The sequence below is a fragment of the Ooceraea biroi genome, chromosome 11 (genome assembly GCF_003672135.1).
Source record: "Ooceraea biroi isolate clonal line C1 chromosome 11, Obir_v5.4, whole genome shotgun sequence".
NCBI lineage: Eukaryota > Metazoa > Arthropoda > Insecta > Hymenoptera > Formicidae > Ooceraea > Ooceraea biroi.
The window spans coordinates 1,162,940-1,175,793 of NC_039516.1; the positions used below are offsets into that span (position 1 = coordinate 1,162,940).

Sequence of the window (12,854 nt, forward strand, 5' to 3'; positions counted from 1 at the left end):
CAATAAATAACTGCAAGGAAATACATAAATGCATCTACATATAGTATATACTGTACGAGGATAGATAAATAGAGTAGATGAATAAGTGGAAAGTTAATTTTTTTAAATATTAGATTAATATTTATCTAACATAAAAATAACTATAAAAATAAAAATGAAGTTCAGAATTAAAACAATTATTATTCATCTCGGACACCCCGTATTCGGTGCATGATTAAATCAGGTCAGACAACCGCCTAGCTGTGCGCAAAAAACTCGTCGCAAACCTCAGTTTGCTATCGCGTGACGATCAGCGACCGCAGAAGAATATCAAAATCAAAATCTCACGATCGCAGCGTCGGATTACGGCCCAGCCGCCATCAAGATTAAGGCACGCCATCGACATACACGCTAATTATTTATTACTCGCTCTGCAGTTCTTTGAATCGAAAGAAACTCCCGACAGTTTTGTCCAGCTGCAATTCAGCTGCACATTTTGAATATTTACAATATAAAATAAGGTTCTATCGTATCTGCATTTCTTGACTAATTATCAATTCCTTGGTTAATTTTTTATTAACTAATCAAAATTTGTATCTATGTTAGAATTAAAAATTGGCAAAATGGATGAATAACTTTTAAGATGCGTATTCTGCTTTTGAAAATCAAATGCAATTATGCAATTACAAACCCGTATTTTTTCCCAAGGAACGCGTTTTTCCCACTAATAAATATTTTTTAGCCGTGATTGCTATAATTTTGCAAAAACGCCTACGATTATGACCTCAAAACACCTTTCTTTTCTTTTTTATCTACAAGAAATCGTGGAAAATGACCTTCTTCCGCTTGAGAAGATAATCATAATGTCAATAATTATGTGGAATACTAGGATAGCGAGTGCATGCATTGGCCTGATATCTCGCGAAAGAGTAGTACCGATCCGCTATTTACTTTGAACACATTCGCACTAATAAGACAGAAAACGGCGTTAGCGGATCAATGGCGCGATGCAAACCGGTTCTCGAGCGACGACGTGCAACGCGTTCCCTACAATGCGCTCGTGTGTGCGCGACTTATTATTCATCGCTGCAACAGAGTTAATCTTGCAGACGGATAAATTTCCCGACGCGGTTCGCTGCACGCGCTAAGGAATCAATTAAGTCACGACGGATCGATAAGTCGCGCGTGCACTGATGGCCGATCTACATGATATGTGGGAGATAACAAAGAGATAGGCTTTTCTCTCCTATTCATCAGCTCTAATATTGTTCAAGTCGGTTTTCCTCAACTAGATACATATATTCTCCATTACACACTCTCTCTTTCTCTATATTATTTTGCAAAACTTATTTATTAAAAAATAGAGAAATACATCTGAGAAATTCGTTGCATGCTGGACACCGTCTCAGAATTTTGGTTCTATTCTGTGCTAAAGCATTGTGCTAAAGGCTGTACAGTAGGTGCTGCCACGCGCGGTCGTGTCCCTCAACCAGGCATCGGAATATGTCAAAGCCACGTGGGTGGACAGAGCCCATGATAGATTTGTGTACTCCGCTCTCTTACGTTGTCCATGCTTAGGATTAATCAATGGTTAAAAATAACATACTTAATCAAAATTTGATGAAAGGAAGTAAGAAAGAGATACGTAGAATTGCATATGTTTTAATTTATAAAATTCAGCAAATCAATAGTGCTATTAAATTTTATTTTAACGCATACACGCACAAATCGAGTAGAACAATCTATACATCTTATTCAAAAAGTTAATCATTTTAATGAATCAAATAAATTTGTTTATATACTTAAGTAAAGCGATTTTATTCGGAAAGAATTTGGTCTTCTTTACGACCTGATTAAATTAAAAATCGTTACCCAGCTTGGAACAAAATACTATGCAGATAACAGTTAAGTACTTACTATATAGCACTTTCGTAATCTCTAAAAGAATAGGTCCGGTACGACACCTGAGCTAGATTAGGGGTTGGGATGGGTCGGGGTCGAGGTCGCCCGGCTGGCAGCCTCCAATCGATTCGGCTCCAAATTGACCTCCGAATCGCTCCTGATCCATGAAAATCGTCGAGACGGAAGTATCACCTCTCCTGGTAAAGGTCTCTTATTTTCCACTTTACTTTCCCCAGCATCGTATCTTATCGTGCTATCGATCAATTCCTGATCGGTTAAGAATCTCAATATCTCTCCTATCGCTTTCTTATAACATTTTTAACTCTTCACTGTAAACACATGTCTTTTGTGCCTTATAAAATCTGTAAATAATTGGAATAAAATATGTGAAACTAATTGAAAGCAAATTTTAATAAGGAATTTAAAGACAACATTTTCAGAATGCTTCTTTTTGATCGATCGCAGAAGAATGATTGTTGCACTGGACTGTAATAATTTTTTTCTCACGCTACTCTTGTGAAGCATCGAACGCAGCGAGCCGCGGCGGCAGTCGATTAGCGAGGGTATAGTCTGCGCTTTGCTGGAATCGATTACGGAATCCCACGGTTCTCGTTTACTATAGAAAACACTATGCTTTCATTTCAATCTCTTCACGCTTTGACACGTGCTAACATCTATTAGTTAATCTTTTCGTAAATGATTGTAATACATAAAAAACGGTCGTAATACCATAAAAACATTTAAATATTAACAAGATACGATCATCACATTTGATTACTATATTAAGTTTCTGTCATGAGAAATGTGTCGAAATCAAACATAAATAAGTGTTTTCTAAATGCTTTCTAAGAATAGAAAATACGGTCTCGAAAAATTGAGCGAGAGGAAAAATCTAGGCGCATGCACGTGCAAGAGCATTTTACCTGCTGATACACTTACAAAAATAGATGCCAAATACGCAACAGTGTTTTCTAAGTACGCAATAGCATTTTGGCAGCGGATCAGGTCATACAGTTTCTTTCTAGAGTGAATCAAATCGTTGCCAGTGCTATTACGAAAAGTCAGCGTAAATAAATCCTCTTCTCCGAAGGCACGTTAAGGTGTTAACCATTTTTGGTATTATAATGCTATATTAAATATCTTAACACAAGTTTTATCTTCGTCACGAAATATCGTCGCAAAATACTCGGAATGCGCTGAATAGCACTCGTTTCATTGCCAAGAAACACTTAAACATCATTTTCTGATACCGTACAACGTCGTACAATGCCGTACGAGCCCAGTTAACAAGCCGATACTATAAAGTTACCAGAGACACAATAATCACAAGTGTGATCATGTACAAACGAACGTGTGCACACGAGTGAGACTACGAATCAACTTCGCGATATTTTTAAGTGCGTTAAATAGGTCCATGCAACCGAGCACTGCGTAATTAGCATCGCGACGACAAAGCTGTGCACAGAGTTCTTTATCAGCATGACGAGAAACTGCAAGAATTGCACGTTTGACCACTTGGAATTACCGTTTTTCTTTTTTCTTTCTTGACACTCAGGTTCAACACTAGTCTTGAACAAATCAGATACGTCTTGCCTGATATTCAACGATTTAATTGCGTTGCATGAAGTGAAACGGGTTAAAGATGCCGAGAGAATCGAGCTTCCTCCTATTTCACGTTCTTGAACATTAGTTTCGCACTTAGTCATCTTGCGCTTAACCCATCGCTTGTCAGGATTATTAAACGTGCTTGGAAGACGGTCCTGGTACGTCGTCCAAGCAAAACTCTGCTCGACGCGTTACGACGCCCCGTCGAAGCCTCGACGAGGTTGACCCTGACCTATCCCACGTGGAAATGTCGTAAAAGTCTCGTACGGGCTGCGAAAGTCGGCCTATAGACTCGATACATAGTAACGTCTTCTATCATTCTCTCGCTTCCTCTTTCACTTCGTCTCTTTTCCTCGTCTTCATGGACAAGAGGCGTTTACGCGCCATGTAAAACTCGTGTAGGCTTGCGCTCGCAAAATGGATAATTGCGGTTTTTCGACGACGGCAACGTACCGCATCTATCGGCATCGAGAACTCGTTCGAGAGCGTTACGCAGTTTAATCCTAACATTTTAGTGAACAACAGAGAATTCCAATCGAGAAACAAGAGAGAAATGAATAATATTTCAATAAAATCTCAACATCTAAGCTAACGTGAGATGTGTCGACTAATTCTGACCAGATTTAGAGTCTACAATTGTTCTAGAAGGATTTAAAGACACTTTATACGGGGTATCCGACATCCAAATCTTTTATTTACGAACAGTTCCATCGACTCAGACTCGACTGAATCGAATTAGATTGCTCATTTCTCAAAAATCTCTTTCATCTCATTCACTTACCTTTTCAGACTGGCATGCTTCGCGCCGTTCAGGATCTTGTTCTTACGCTCGCTGCCGGCGGTGCTGGCGTCGCTATCGATGCTGTAGAGGCTGTCGTCCTTGGTGACCCTGTTGGCATTGTGCAGGGTCGATTTTCTCGTGGTGGCGGCGGTGCCGTTGTGCTTCGGGCTCTCGATCGGTCGTGAATCCCGCTGCTGTGGACTCGAGAAAGTCTGCGGTGAACCATGCCGAGCGGTAAGATCACCGCTGGCCGGTTCCTCGATTCTGGTGGAGACGATCATCGCTCTAGTCGCGTCCGCGTACTTCCTGGGCGACGTGCTCACCACGGTGGTGCTCTTCTGCAGCTTGCCAGCCACGCGATAATTGTTCTGTTGGCTGCTGGGCTCTCCGGGCGGTGGCTTGTCCTCCGTTGGCAACATGTACGACAACATCGTTCCTTTTTCCTTCACCTGGATACAGGACAGAGACGGATCATTCAGTAGGATCGCCGGAGAAAAAGGGAGTCATTAACCGATGGACAGCGCGACGGTGAGAAAAATGCGACGCGACAGAGAAAAGATCAATCGAGGGTCGTCGGAAACCGGTAGAAAAAGCGTACCGTTCACGCTAAGAAGAGCGTGACGGGAAGCTGATTGGCTAATGCTCCGAGAGACGTAATTAGAAATTGATAAATAATATATTGCTCGGAATAATCGGGAGAACTTTGAATTCCGCGGCTTAAGTGCTTAATGTTAGCGATTAAGGAGTCTGTGGAACATTATTGTTACGTACATTTATTTCAGATCAAATTTATGTTTTGTAAATTTTTCATGATGTAATTAAACAATCGTGTACGAATGAATTATGTCTAAAAAAACACGTAAATGATGTAGAAAGAGCTACGTTGCGAAATCAAAACTGATTAGAGATGTCAGACTTCACTGTGAAAAATCGAGAGATACAAAGTCTTTTATTACAGTCGTAGTCTTTACACCTTCTACGTAATCTGATAAATTATGAAAAAATACCATTATAAAAAGTTACTCAAAAATGAGCCATCGGCTGATAGTTTTGTTGAGCGTACGATGGAAATAGCGAACAATAGTAAGCATTGTTTCTCGGATATTAAAAAGATTAAGCCGACGCAGTTCGATATCCAGTAACGGTCGAGCGATTTTATGAAGTCACGCGTGTCGCGGCGCCTATAGACCGCGTATAGCATGGAGCACTATTATTAGCGCGATAAGTCAACCGTCTCTTGTCAAACCGGCGCGACGTGTCCCTGGCCGCATCGTACGCGAGTTTTTCCCGGTCGTGCGTCATCATCATCATTATCATCATCCTCGTCGTCATCATCCAGAGTAACTGTATCTGGCCGGCGACATTAGAGGCCCACGATCAATCGATGCGAAAGCGGTGCTCGCGAACGAAACGATCCGCTTTAAACGCGTTTACATATGGTCACTGACTGACATAGACCCGACGCCGTATCCTGTCTTTAGGCGCCGCTGCCGTGTCTTTGACGACAAAGACCGCGCGCGATGTGCTATGTAAAAACGGAGAACGATGCAGGGTGCCGAATTGGATGAGGCCTGAACCCTCACTGGCCACGCAGACCTCGGGGATGGAAATTTTGAAATGGAGACGTCGATGCGCGAGGATTGCGAGCACTTTGATCAAGACACATTTGCATCCTTGAAACACGATGACGACGAGGAAAACGAATAATGCCGCAGAGCGTCGTGTTACATGCACCGTCAGTCACTTTGTAATGGCAGGATTGAGGAATGAGGATTGGCTTTGTTGAAAAATTCCTGCACAAAGACTCCAAAAAGTGTTGCGGAATTCGCTTCGCGGATTTTCCTTGCCAGATATCGTTCTCCATTCATCAGTGCCTATAGGGTTACGTTCCGCGGTGTCTATCACTCGTACACGAGGCATCACGCATCGGCGATCATTTCATTGCTGCCGGTCGTAAAGTCAAGTCTCAGTTCACGGTCAGCTGCTGTTTCCGCGCGCGCGCGTGAGAAATGCGTGTGATTTCGCACGTTGACTCATTAGCGTATGCACGCGCGTCGCCGTGAGCCGATGTTTCTGGCGCGACTTCTGCTCCTGCGACTCGCTCCGAATCACACGCGCAATTGCGCTTGAAGCTTGAAGTATCAGACGCATTAGAAATTCTAGTTATTGCTGATTGAAGATTGGAATTTGAATCATCAGTGAACTATCAGCCGCTAGTTTTAGTTGCTCAAATCCGATTTCCAAGTCACAAATCCCAGTCACTAAATACGTAGCGTGATACCGGCTTAATCTAGGCGCATCGACCTCCGTATCGATACACTCATTCTACATTCTCGTTCGTCGTCTTTGTATTTGAGGGACAATTGAAACCGCGAAGACCACCGTGTCGCGATGACTCCTAGCGACAAGCTGTAACGCCGACGAGGCCGCCGCAGGTATATGTTGTATTTTACACTTTGCGAATTACTTCGGATGTAGCTGCGAGCACTTCCGCCGTTACCTCCGCCAGCGGAGGACAGCCAGGACGGAAGGAACGTTCGCCAGTAGAGAACGCCGCGCTGCAACTGAGCGCGACGCAAAAGCGAGGCAAAGGTTACGAACGGATGGCTGACTATAGCTATACCTACTCTACTCTCTGCTCTAGACGCTCTCCGATCTAGACGCCCTATGCCACGACGGCTGGCTCCGGCCTGGCAGCGTATATCAATTCGGAGGCTGCATCGTTCTCCCGAGACGCATGCATCTTGCAGCATGCCACCGACCAGCCGCTCGTTTCTCCTTTTAGGATATCCCGCGAACTCACGTGAATTCGGATTTCCACCCGCTTGAGATGGCCAGTTCCCACGCGAACATGCACTTGGTCATTTGACGTGGGAAAACGACGAAGGGAGCAAGCGTTGCTTTTTCTAGCCGCGCGAAAGTGCTCGACTCCGATAAAAAGCGGTAAATCGAGAATTGCTATAATAATCGAGTGATCGGAACGCCCCGCGTCAATCTGTGGAGCAGTTCTGCACGCTGCTAATTGCTTCCTCCGGGAAAAGCGCTTTCTCCGTGTTTCATGGATCAAATACTGAGAATCACCGTTACGTAATATATTTGATAATGATATTTGGAGTACTTGACAAGTTTTAATTGCATGTTTTTTAATTGCATTTCGTAACAATTAGTTATGGATAGGAAATTGATGATTTTTTTTTAAAGTGATGGTACTATCGTTATTCTTGGAGTATCTATGTCTTATTTATACTATTATGAATATAAATAAGCTCGATAATTATTATATAGCGCCAGTTTAAAAAGTTCGATTTTTGCGTCAAGGTTTATTTTATTGCAGTAAAAACAAATTACTCATCAACCAAGTAATCCATCATTATCTATGATTAGATATTATTGTTTAATATAGATATCATGAACATTATAGCCTGTGTTACACATATGTGGCGTATTACTCGTACACGTATGAATCGAACCGAACTTTTTCGCTGGCAACATATTACTCTGCAATATAAATTTTCGCTGATGTAGAACGCGCTTATCCCGCGGCAGCCTATACACGGAAGAGGATGTGTTCAAGAATACGCCCTCTAATCTCTGCCGTCTCGCCAATTTGCGACATTTCTCGAGGTCTTGCGCGGAACCGAAACGCTCGATCGCTTCGCGCGTGCAGTTAAACTACAGGTGCTACCATGAACTTACGGTGGTACCGTGGCAGCCGGCGGCCGCGGTAGTCATTCAACCTGCTCCTTTCCCATGCAAACCCCCGTCTGGTTTAAAGAACCCTGGAGCCCTTCCGTGCGTGAAGAATTTCACGGCTGAATCGGCTCCCATCCGCTCCCGTTACGCGACTTTGCGAACACCGGAACGAACTCGGTTTTCCTTCGGCAAATCACGGTCACGGATATTTCGAGGCTGCGCTCGCAGCTGTTTCTAAGACAAGCTTGCGGCCAGTTAACCCTTTAACCGACTTTGTTCGTTTTGTAGTTCTTATAACGTTGAATGAGACTTTTGGACATACTCACTTTTACACCAAAAAGTATTCGAGGCAAAAATATCCGTAGTGTCCTCCTGATAGAGTAGCATCGGGACCACCTGAAACACAAATTTGTAAGTAATGTAAATGTTGAATATCTTACATTCATGTTTCCGATAAATAATTTATCAAATATATATACTATAAAATATTTGCAGATAATTGTTATATTCTCGATCTAAAATTCATCGCTTTATCTTTCCCATCGTTATAAGTGCCATTACAAAGTTCGTTCAGCTTTACTTCATCAGTTTAATTTCAAAATATGCTTCGCAAAGGCCGACTTAGGGCGATACTTTGAAGAACAGCTTGTGCTATACACAACTACTAACTCATCTCAAGTCCTGTGAATACCGTCTATGGTCTAAAAAAGCTGAAGAGTTAGATATTAGTCTAGAAACGACGAAGAGCGTCCTCTGAGCAGCCTATTACCTCGGGAACGAAGAGAACGTTTACGACGGCGCGAAGCGGGACGATGGGTTTTTTCTCGCTCGAACCGGGAAAAAGCGAGGGAAACCAGGAGAGGAAACGATCTCGTCTCTCGCTTGAATGGGCACCTGTTTTCGCGGACAGGTGACATCACGCACACGCGGGCGTGAGAACCCGAGGACGCACGAGTCGAGGGCAATGACTTCTGGAATACCGACACGCTCCGAGTTGTGTATAATGAGATTCTTCTCCAAACAGGAAGAGCCAGAGATTCAACGAAGACAACTGCTACGATTGTACGAAACGAGTTTGGGAGCTGAATGAAATCATTCGAATATTTTCGCACTTCGCCGTTGCACAATCGTGCAACAACATTCGATGTGACTACGAGACGCGATTTCAAACACGGGAAATTGATATCGCACGCAATAACCCGGTAACAGCAGGGTTTATAAAGCAAGAGTCTAACGAGCGCCGATATCTCAAAGGCTGCATGTGATAAAGAAACCTATACGCAGCATGGGGTCATCTCGAATCTTACGGTGCGTCGAAAAGAATTAAGAGAGTCCGGCTTATCCGTTCGATTACTCTGCGGACAACCGTCCCATGATAACTCGATTATGCTTATCACATGTGTGAGTCATCTTGCTTCGCAACCGCCAAGGCCGTATGAAGGCAAATACGCCAAGCGTATTTTTCGCTCGCACGACAAATGGTCATTGGCTATCGCCGCCCGAGCTTCTAGGAGGCCAAGAGAAACTTGCAGGTACGTAACGATTCATCGTGTGCTATCGAGATTTCCATGAATGCCATCAACGGCTACAACAATGAATGGATACTGCTTGAAATAAGATTAAGGCGAGCTTTCTGCCTTCTTCCTACCCTCGTGGATACGAATAAATATGAATGTAGTCAGTAATGAGACATTCTCGTAAGTAATTTGTGCAGATTTGCATCTAATATTTCATATAAATCGATAAAATTATCGCGATAAAGATGCATCATTCGTAATTATTATATGAGAAAATTCTTAAAGCAAAGAATTAACGCTTTGATTTGGAAAATTCATCTAATGAAGTAATGAGTAATCCGAAATCACTTATTATAGTATATACAATTACATATATTTATAGATTATATTAGATTGATCGTTTCGAGCCCGTTTTTTCATCATTCGCTTCATATAAATGCGGTTAGACGATGCGAGAATTAAGTAGTACGACAACAAATTATGCACAACGATGGCCGTCGGTTCCGCCGCGCGCGATTACGGCGCAATGATGCAATGCGCTTGAGTGTGTCGGGGTGCTAAATTGATAAATTTGCATGCTCCACCGCCATCCTCCGTCGCACTCGCATGCGATGCACTGCATCCTCGTGCTGTACGATCGAAACGGGCTTTGCCTCAAGAGCGAAATAAATCCTGCCGCTCGCATAATGCGGACGGAACAGACGACTCGCGATAAATCCAACCTTTCGGGTATTCGAAATGTTAATGCAATCGAGCATACTTAAAATGGATGCACAATGAAGTGCATCAGTTGAAGTCAAACGGCACGGGATTTTTATCCACTGTGCTTTTTGTAAAAAAAAATATAACTTCATCTGATTTTGCGAAAAACGTAATCGAACGTACGAAAAATTTAAGTCAAGAACAAAGTAAAAAACAAGTTCAAGCTAAATTCAACCGAAGAATTAAAGTACGTGTCTTATCAACATTTTGTTTTTTTATAAAGTAAAAATTTTGCTAATTTGCTAATTTGAAATGTATTTTCCCTTATTGAAGAGAGGAAATTTGTTACAATACAATTTTATAATCAATATTGTAGTAACTTTTTGTCACAATATTATAAAGATTCAGTGATAAGAATCTATTCTCAGCAGAATTTGACAACATTTTACGACGCCGTGATCTTCCTCGGGACGATTATAGTTAGGATGAATACGAGGGGCTGACGTATGCGAAGCGATCGTTGAATGACATCATCGACTACCGTGCTCGACGAGGAACGTTTACCCAAATGTTTGCCTCGCTGCCAGATGCTCCCTGCGTATTTTTATCGGTCAGAAAAGCAACGCGCAAATATCACGGATACCGTGATTATTGTCGCAAGCTTTAATCCACGTCCATCAACGGTGTATCCTTAATCCTATAGTCTCGCTCGTCGAAACTGTCTCTTGAGATTATCGTTTGAGTGTCACCGAGTCGCACTCGAGCGAAAATATCGCAAAGCTAGTCTGCGAGTGAAATCATCGGCAAGGGTTAAAACACCGTTCCTGCAACCATTATGTTTCTGCTCACGAACGCGATTTCACGATACATGCATTGAAAACGGATGACGTCATCGCGATGATGTCAACATCTGATTACGTGATCGCTCAATCTTTTCTTCCGCCTTCGCTTTTCGACGTGTACACGTGCGGCAAATGAAACAGACGATCAATCGTAAATTATTCAAAATTTGACATAAACGTGTAAATTTGAAAAATTTGCACGTTTATATATAACATTATTAGATTTTTATTTTAGTTTAAAAATTTTTAGAGAATTTATAGGATATATTTTTCGCACGATTATTGCGCGAATTCATGAGCTTAATCGGGTTATTTTTCAATTAGAAGCGATATATTATACATATGTAATCCTACACGTGTAATTAAAAATGAGCAAATACGAATTAATGTGCCCGTACGTAAACGCGAGTAAAGTGTGATGCATCCGTGACACAAATACAACGGTACGCTTTAATAGATATTCGCGACAAATTGCTCGCCTTGCCCAGAGATCACGAGGAAGCATTTTTAAATGCCGAGTTGACTCATCTTCTCCGCAGTTAAGAGGTAAAATAAATTACCAGGTAATGTAAACTGTGAAATAGAAATTCCGTGAGATAGGCCCACCTACGCTCGTTCCTCTTCGAACTCGGGCTTGCCCCGTTGAAATACCCGGTGAAACACTATTCTTTGTGCAGGACAGGGTATATATTTACGCATACTGGTGCACCTATGCACGCACTTCCGCTCGGGCGTACGTATCATATATTTCCAAGCAGAAAGTTGATTCACGGCCCGACCAGTCCAGGAATAGTCAATCACTATAAAGCCGTTGCATGCGTAGGAAGGGCCAGTCGGCCAGTTCGCCCGGCTTTCATCGCTGGTCCTGTGTCGAGAAAACCGACGTTTACTGCTATACAGAGAGAGCCTAGACGCGAGAGCGAACGAGCCAACTCTCGTCAGAAACCACGTTATATTATCGACGGCCTCCACGATCCAATTATCCTGCCATCTAATCTAATCCGACACGGTAATTACAACGAGTCGTCCTGCCGGCGCTCGTTGTCCCTCGCTGTCTCGAAGCAAGAAAACGCTTGCGACGTCTTGCTGTGCAGGGTGCTTTATAAGGTTCGCTTCGAATCGTCGCTGGATGAACGCTCGCGCTGATGACTACGGGCAGTCGAGCTTTTTCTGAAAGTTTCGTTGGTCGTCGAGAGACAGCCGATTAAGCGACGTGTAATATAAACGGACGTTGAAAGTTTGCTCAGTTGGGTAAACGCGAACGAACAGGCAGTTAGGTCCTCGACAACGACGGTTATGACGACGACGACGAGGATAAGCCGACAATGCTAGATAGATTTTGCTTAGATTTTGCTTCTAAATTTAATTTGACCTTTAACCGTTAAACCATGCACTTCGTGTTAGATACAAAGACAAGGCGTGACGAGAGTCAATTAGGATGCCGGATTATATAGCTCGCGATCGATGAAAAGGTCGGTGAAGTGCAGAAACGCCATACATTAATTTACGCTGCCAATTAATTCCTCATCTAGTCTTGACATCAACTTCACTTAATTAGACATCCGCCAGTAATTAACGTCGGAGTGAATCCTGTCGCAAGTAAACAGTAATGACACCCAAGACGAGAAAAAGCGGTGTTTCCTTTGCACTTAGAGATAATTAAAAACTAGAACGAAATAATCCTCGATTATACGTCCGTCTGTTCCGCTATTTCTCTCTTTCTCTCTCTGTCTCCTCTTTCTCGGTCATAGCTTCCGGCACGAGTCGGTAACGTTACCTCGCGACGCGATTTCCGGCGGCGTGACTTCCTGTTGGAGTAAAACGCGGACTCCG

At 42.8% G+C, this 12,854-nt stretch overlaps 1 protein-coding gene and 1 long non-coding RNA gene across 3 annotated transcripts in view; both read right to left on the reverse strand.

The window, feature by feature from the left end:
• LOC105274563 overlaps positions 1–12,854 on the reverse strand; it is a 61,610-nt gene that overhangs the window by 29,605 nt on the left and 19,151 nt on the right. Inside the window, exons 2-3 of one of the 2 annotated variants that reach the window (XM_026973899.1) lie at positions 8,287–8,356; positions 4,268–4,716 (exon numbers count right to left, since the gene is read on the reverse strand). In XM_026973899.1, coding sequence (XP_026829700.1) covers positions 4,268–4,698 — 431 coding nt within the window. In that variant the 5' untranslated portion in view covers positions 4,699–4,716; positions 8,287–8,356. Of the gene's footprint in view, positions 1–4,267; positions 4,717–6,734; positions 6,793–8,286; positions 8,357–12,854 lie in introns of those variants that run through there. The other variant, XM_020034566.2, reaches the window with a different exon arrangement.
• Positions 791–4,261, reverse strand: LOC105274562. Its single transcript, XR_893096.3, has 2 exons — positions 2,821–4,261; positions 791–2,497 (listed from the first exon to the last, which is right to left on the reverse strand). It is a non-coding gene; the product is annotated as an uncharacterized LOC105274562 (long non-coding RNA).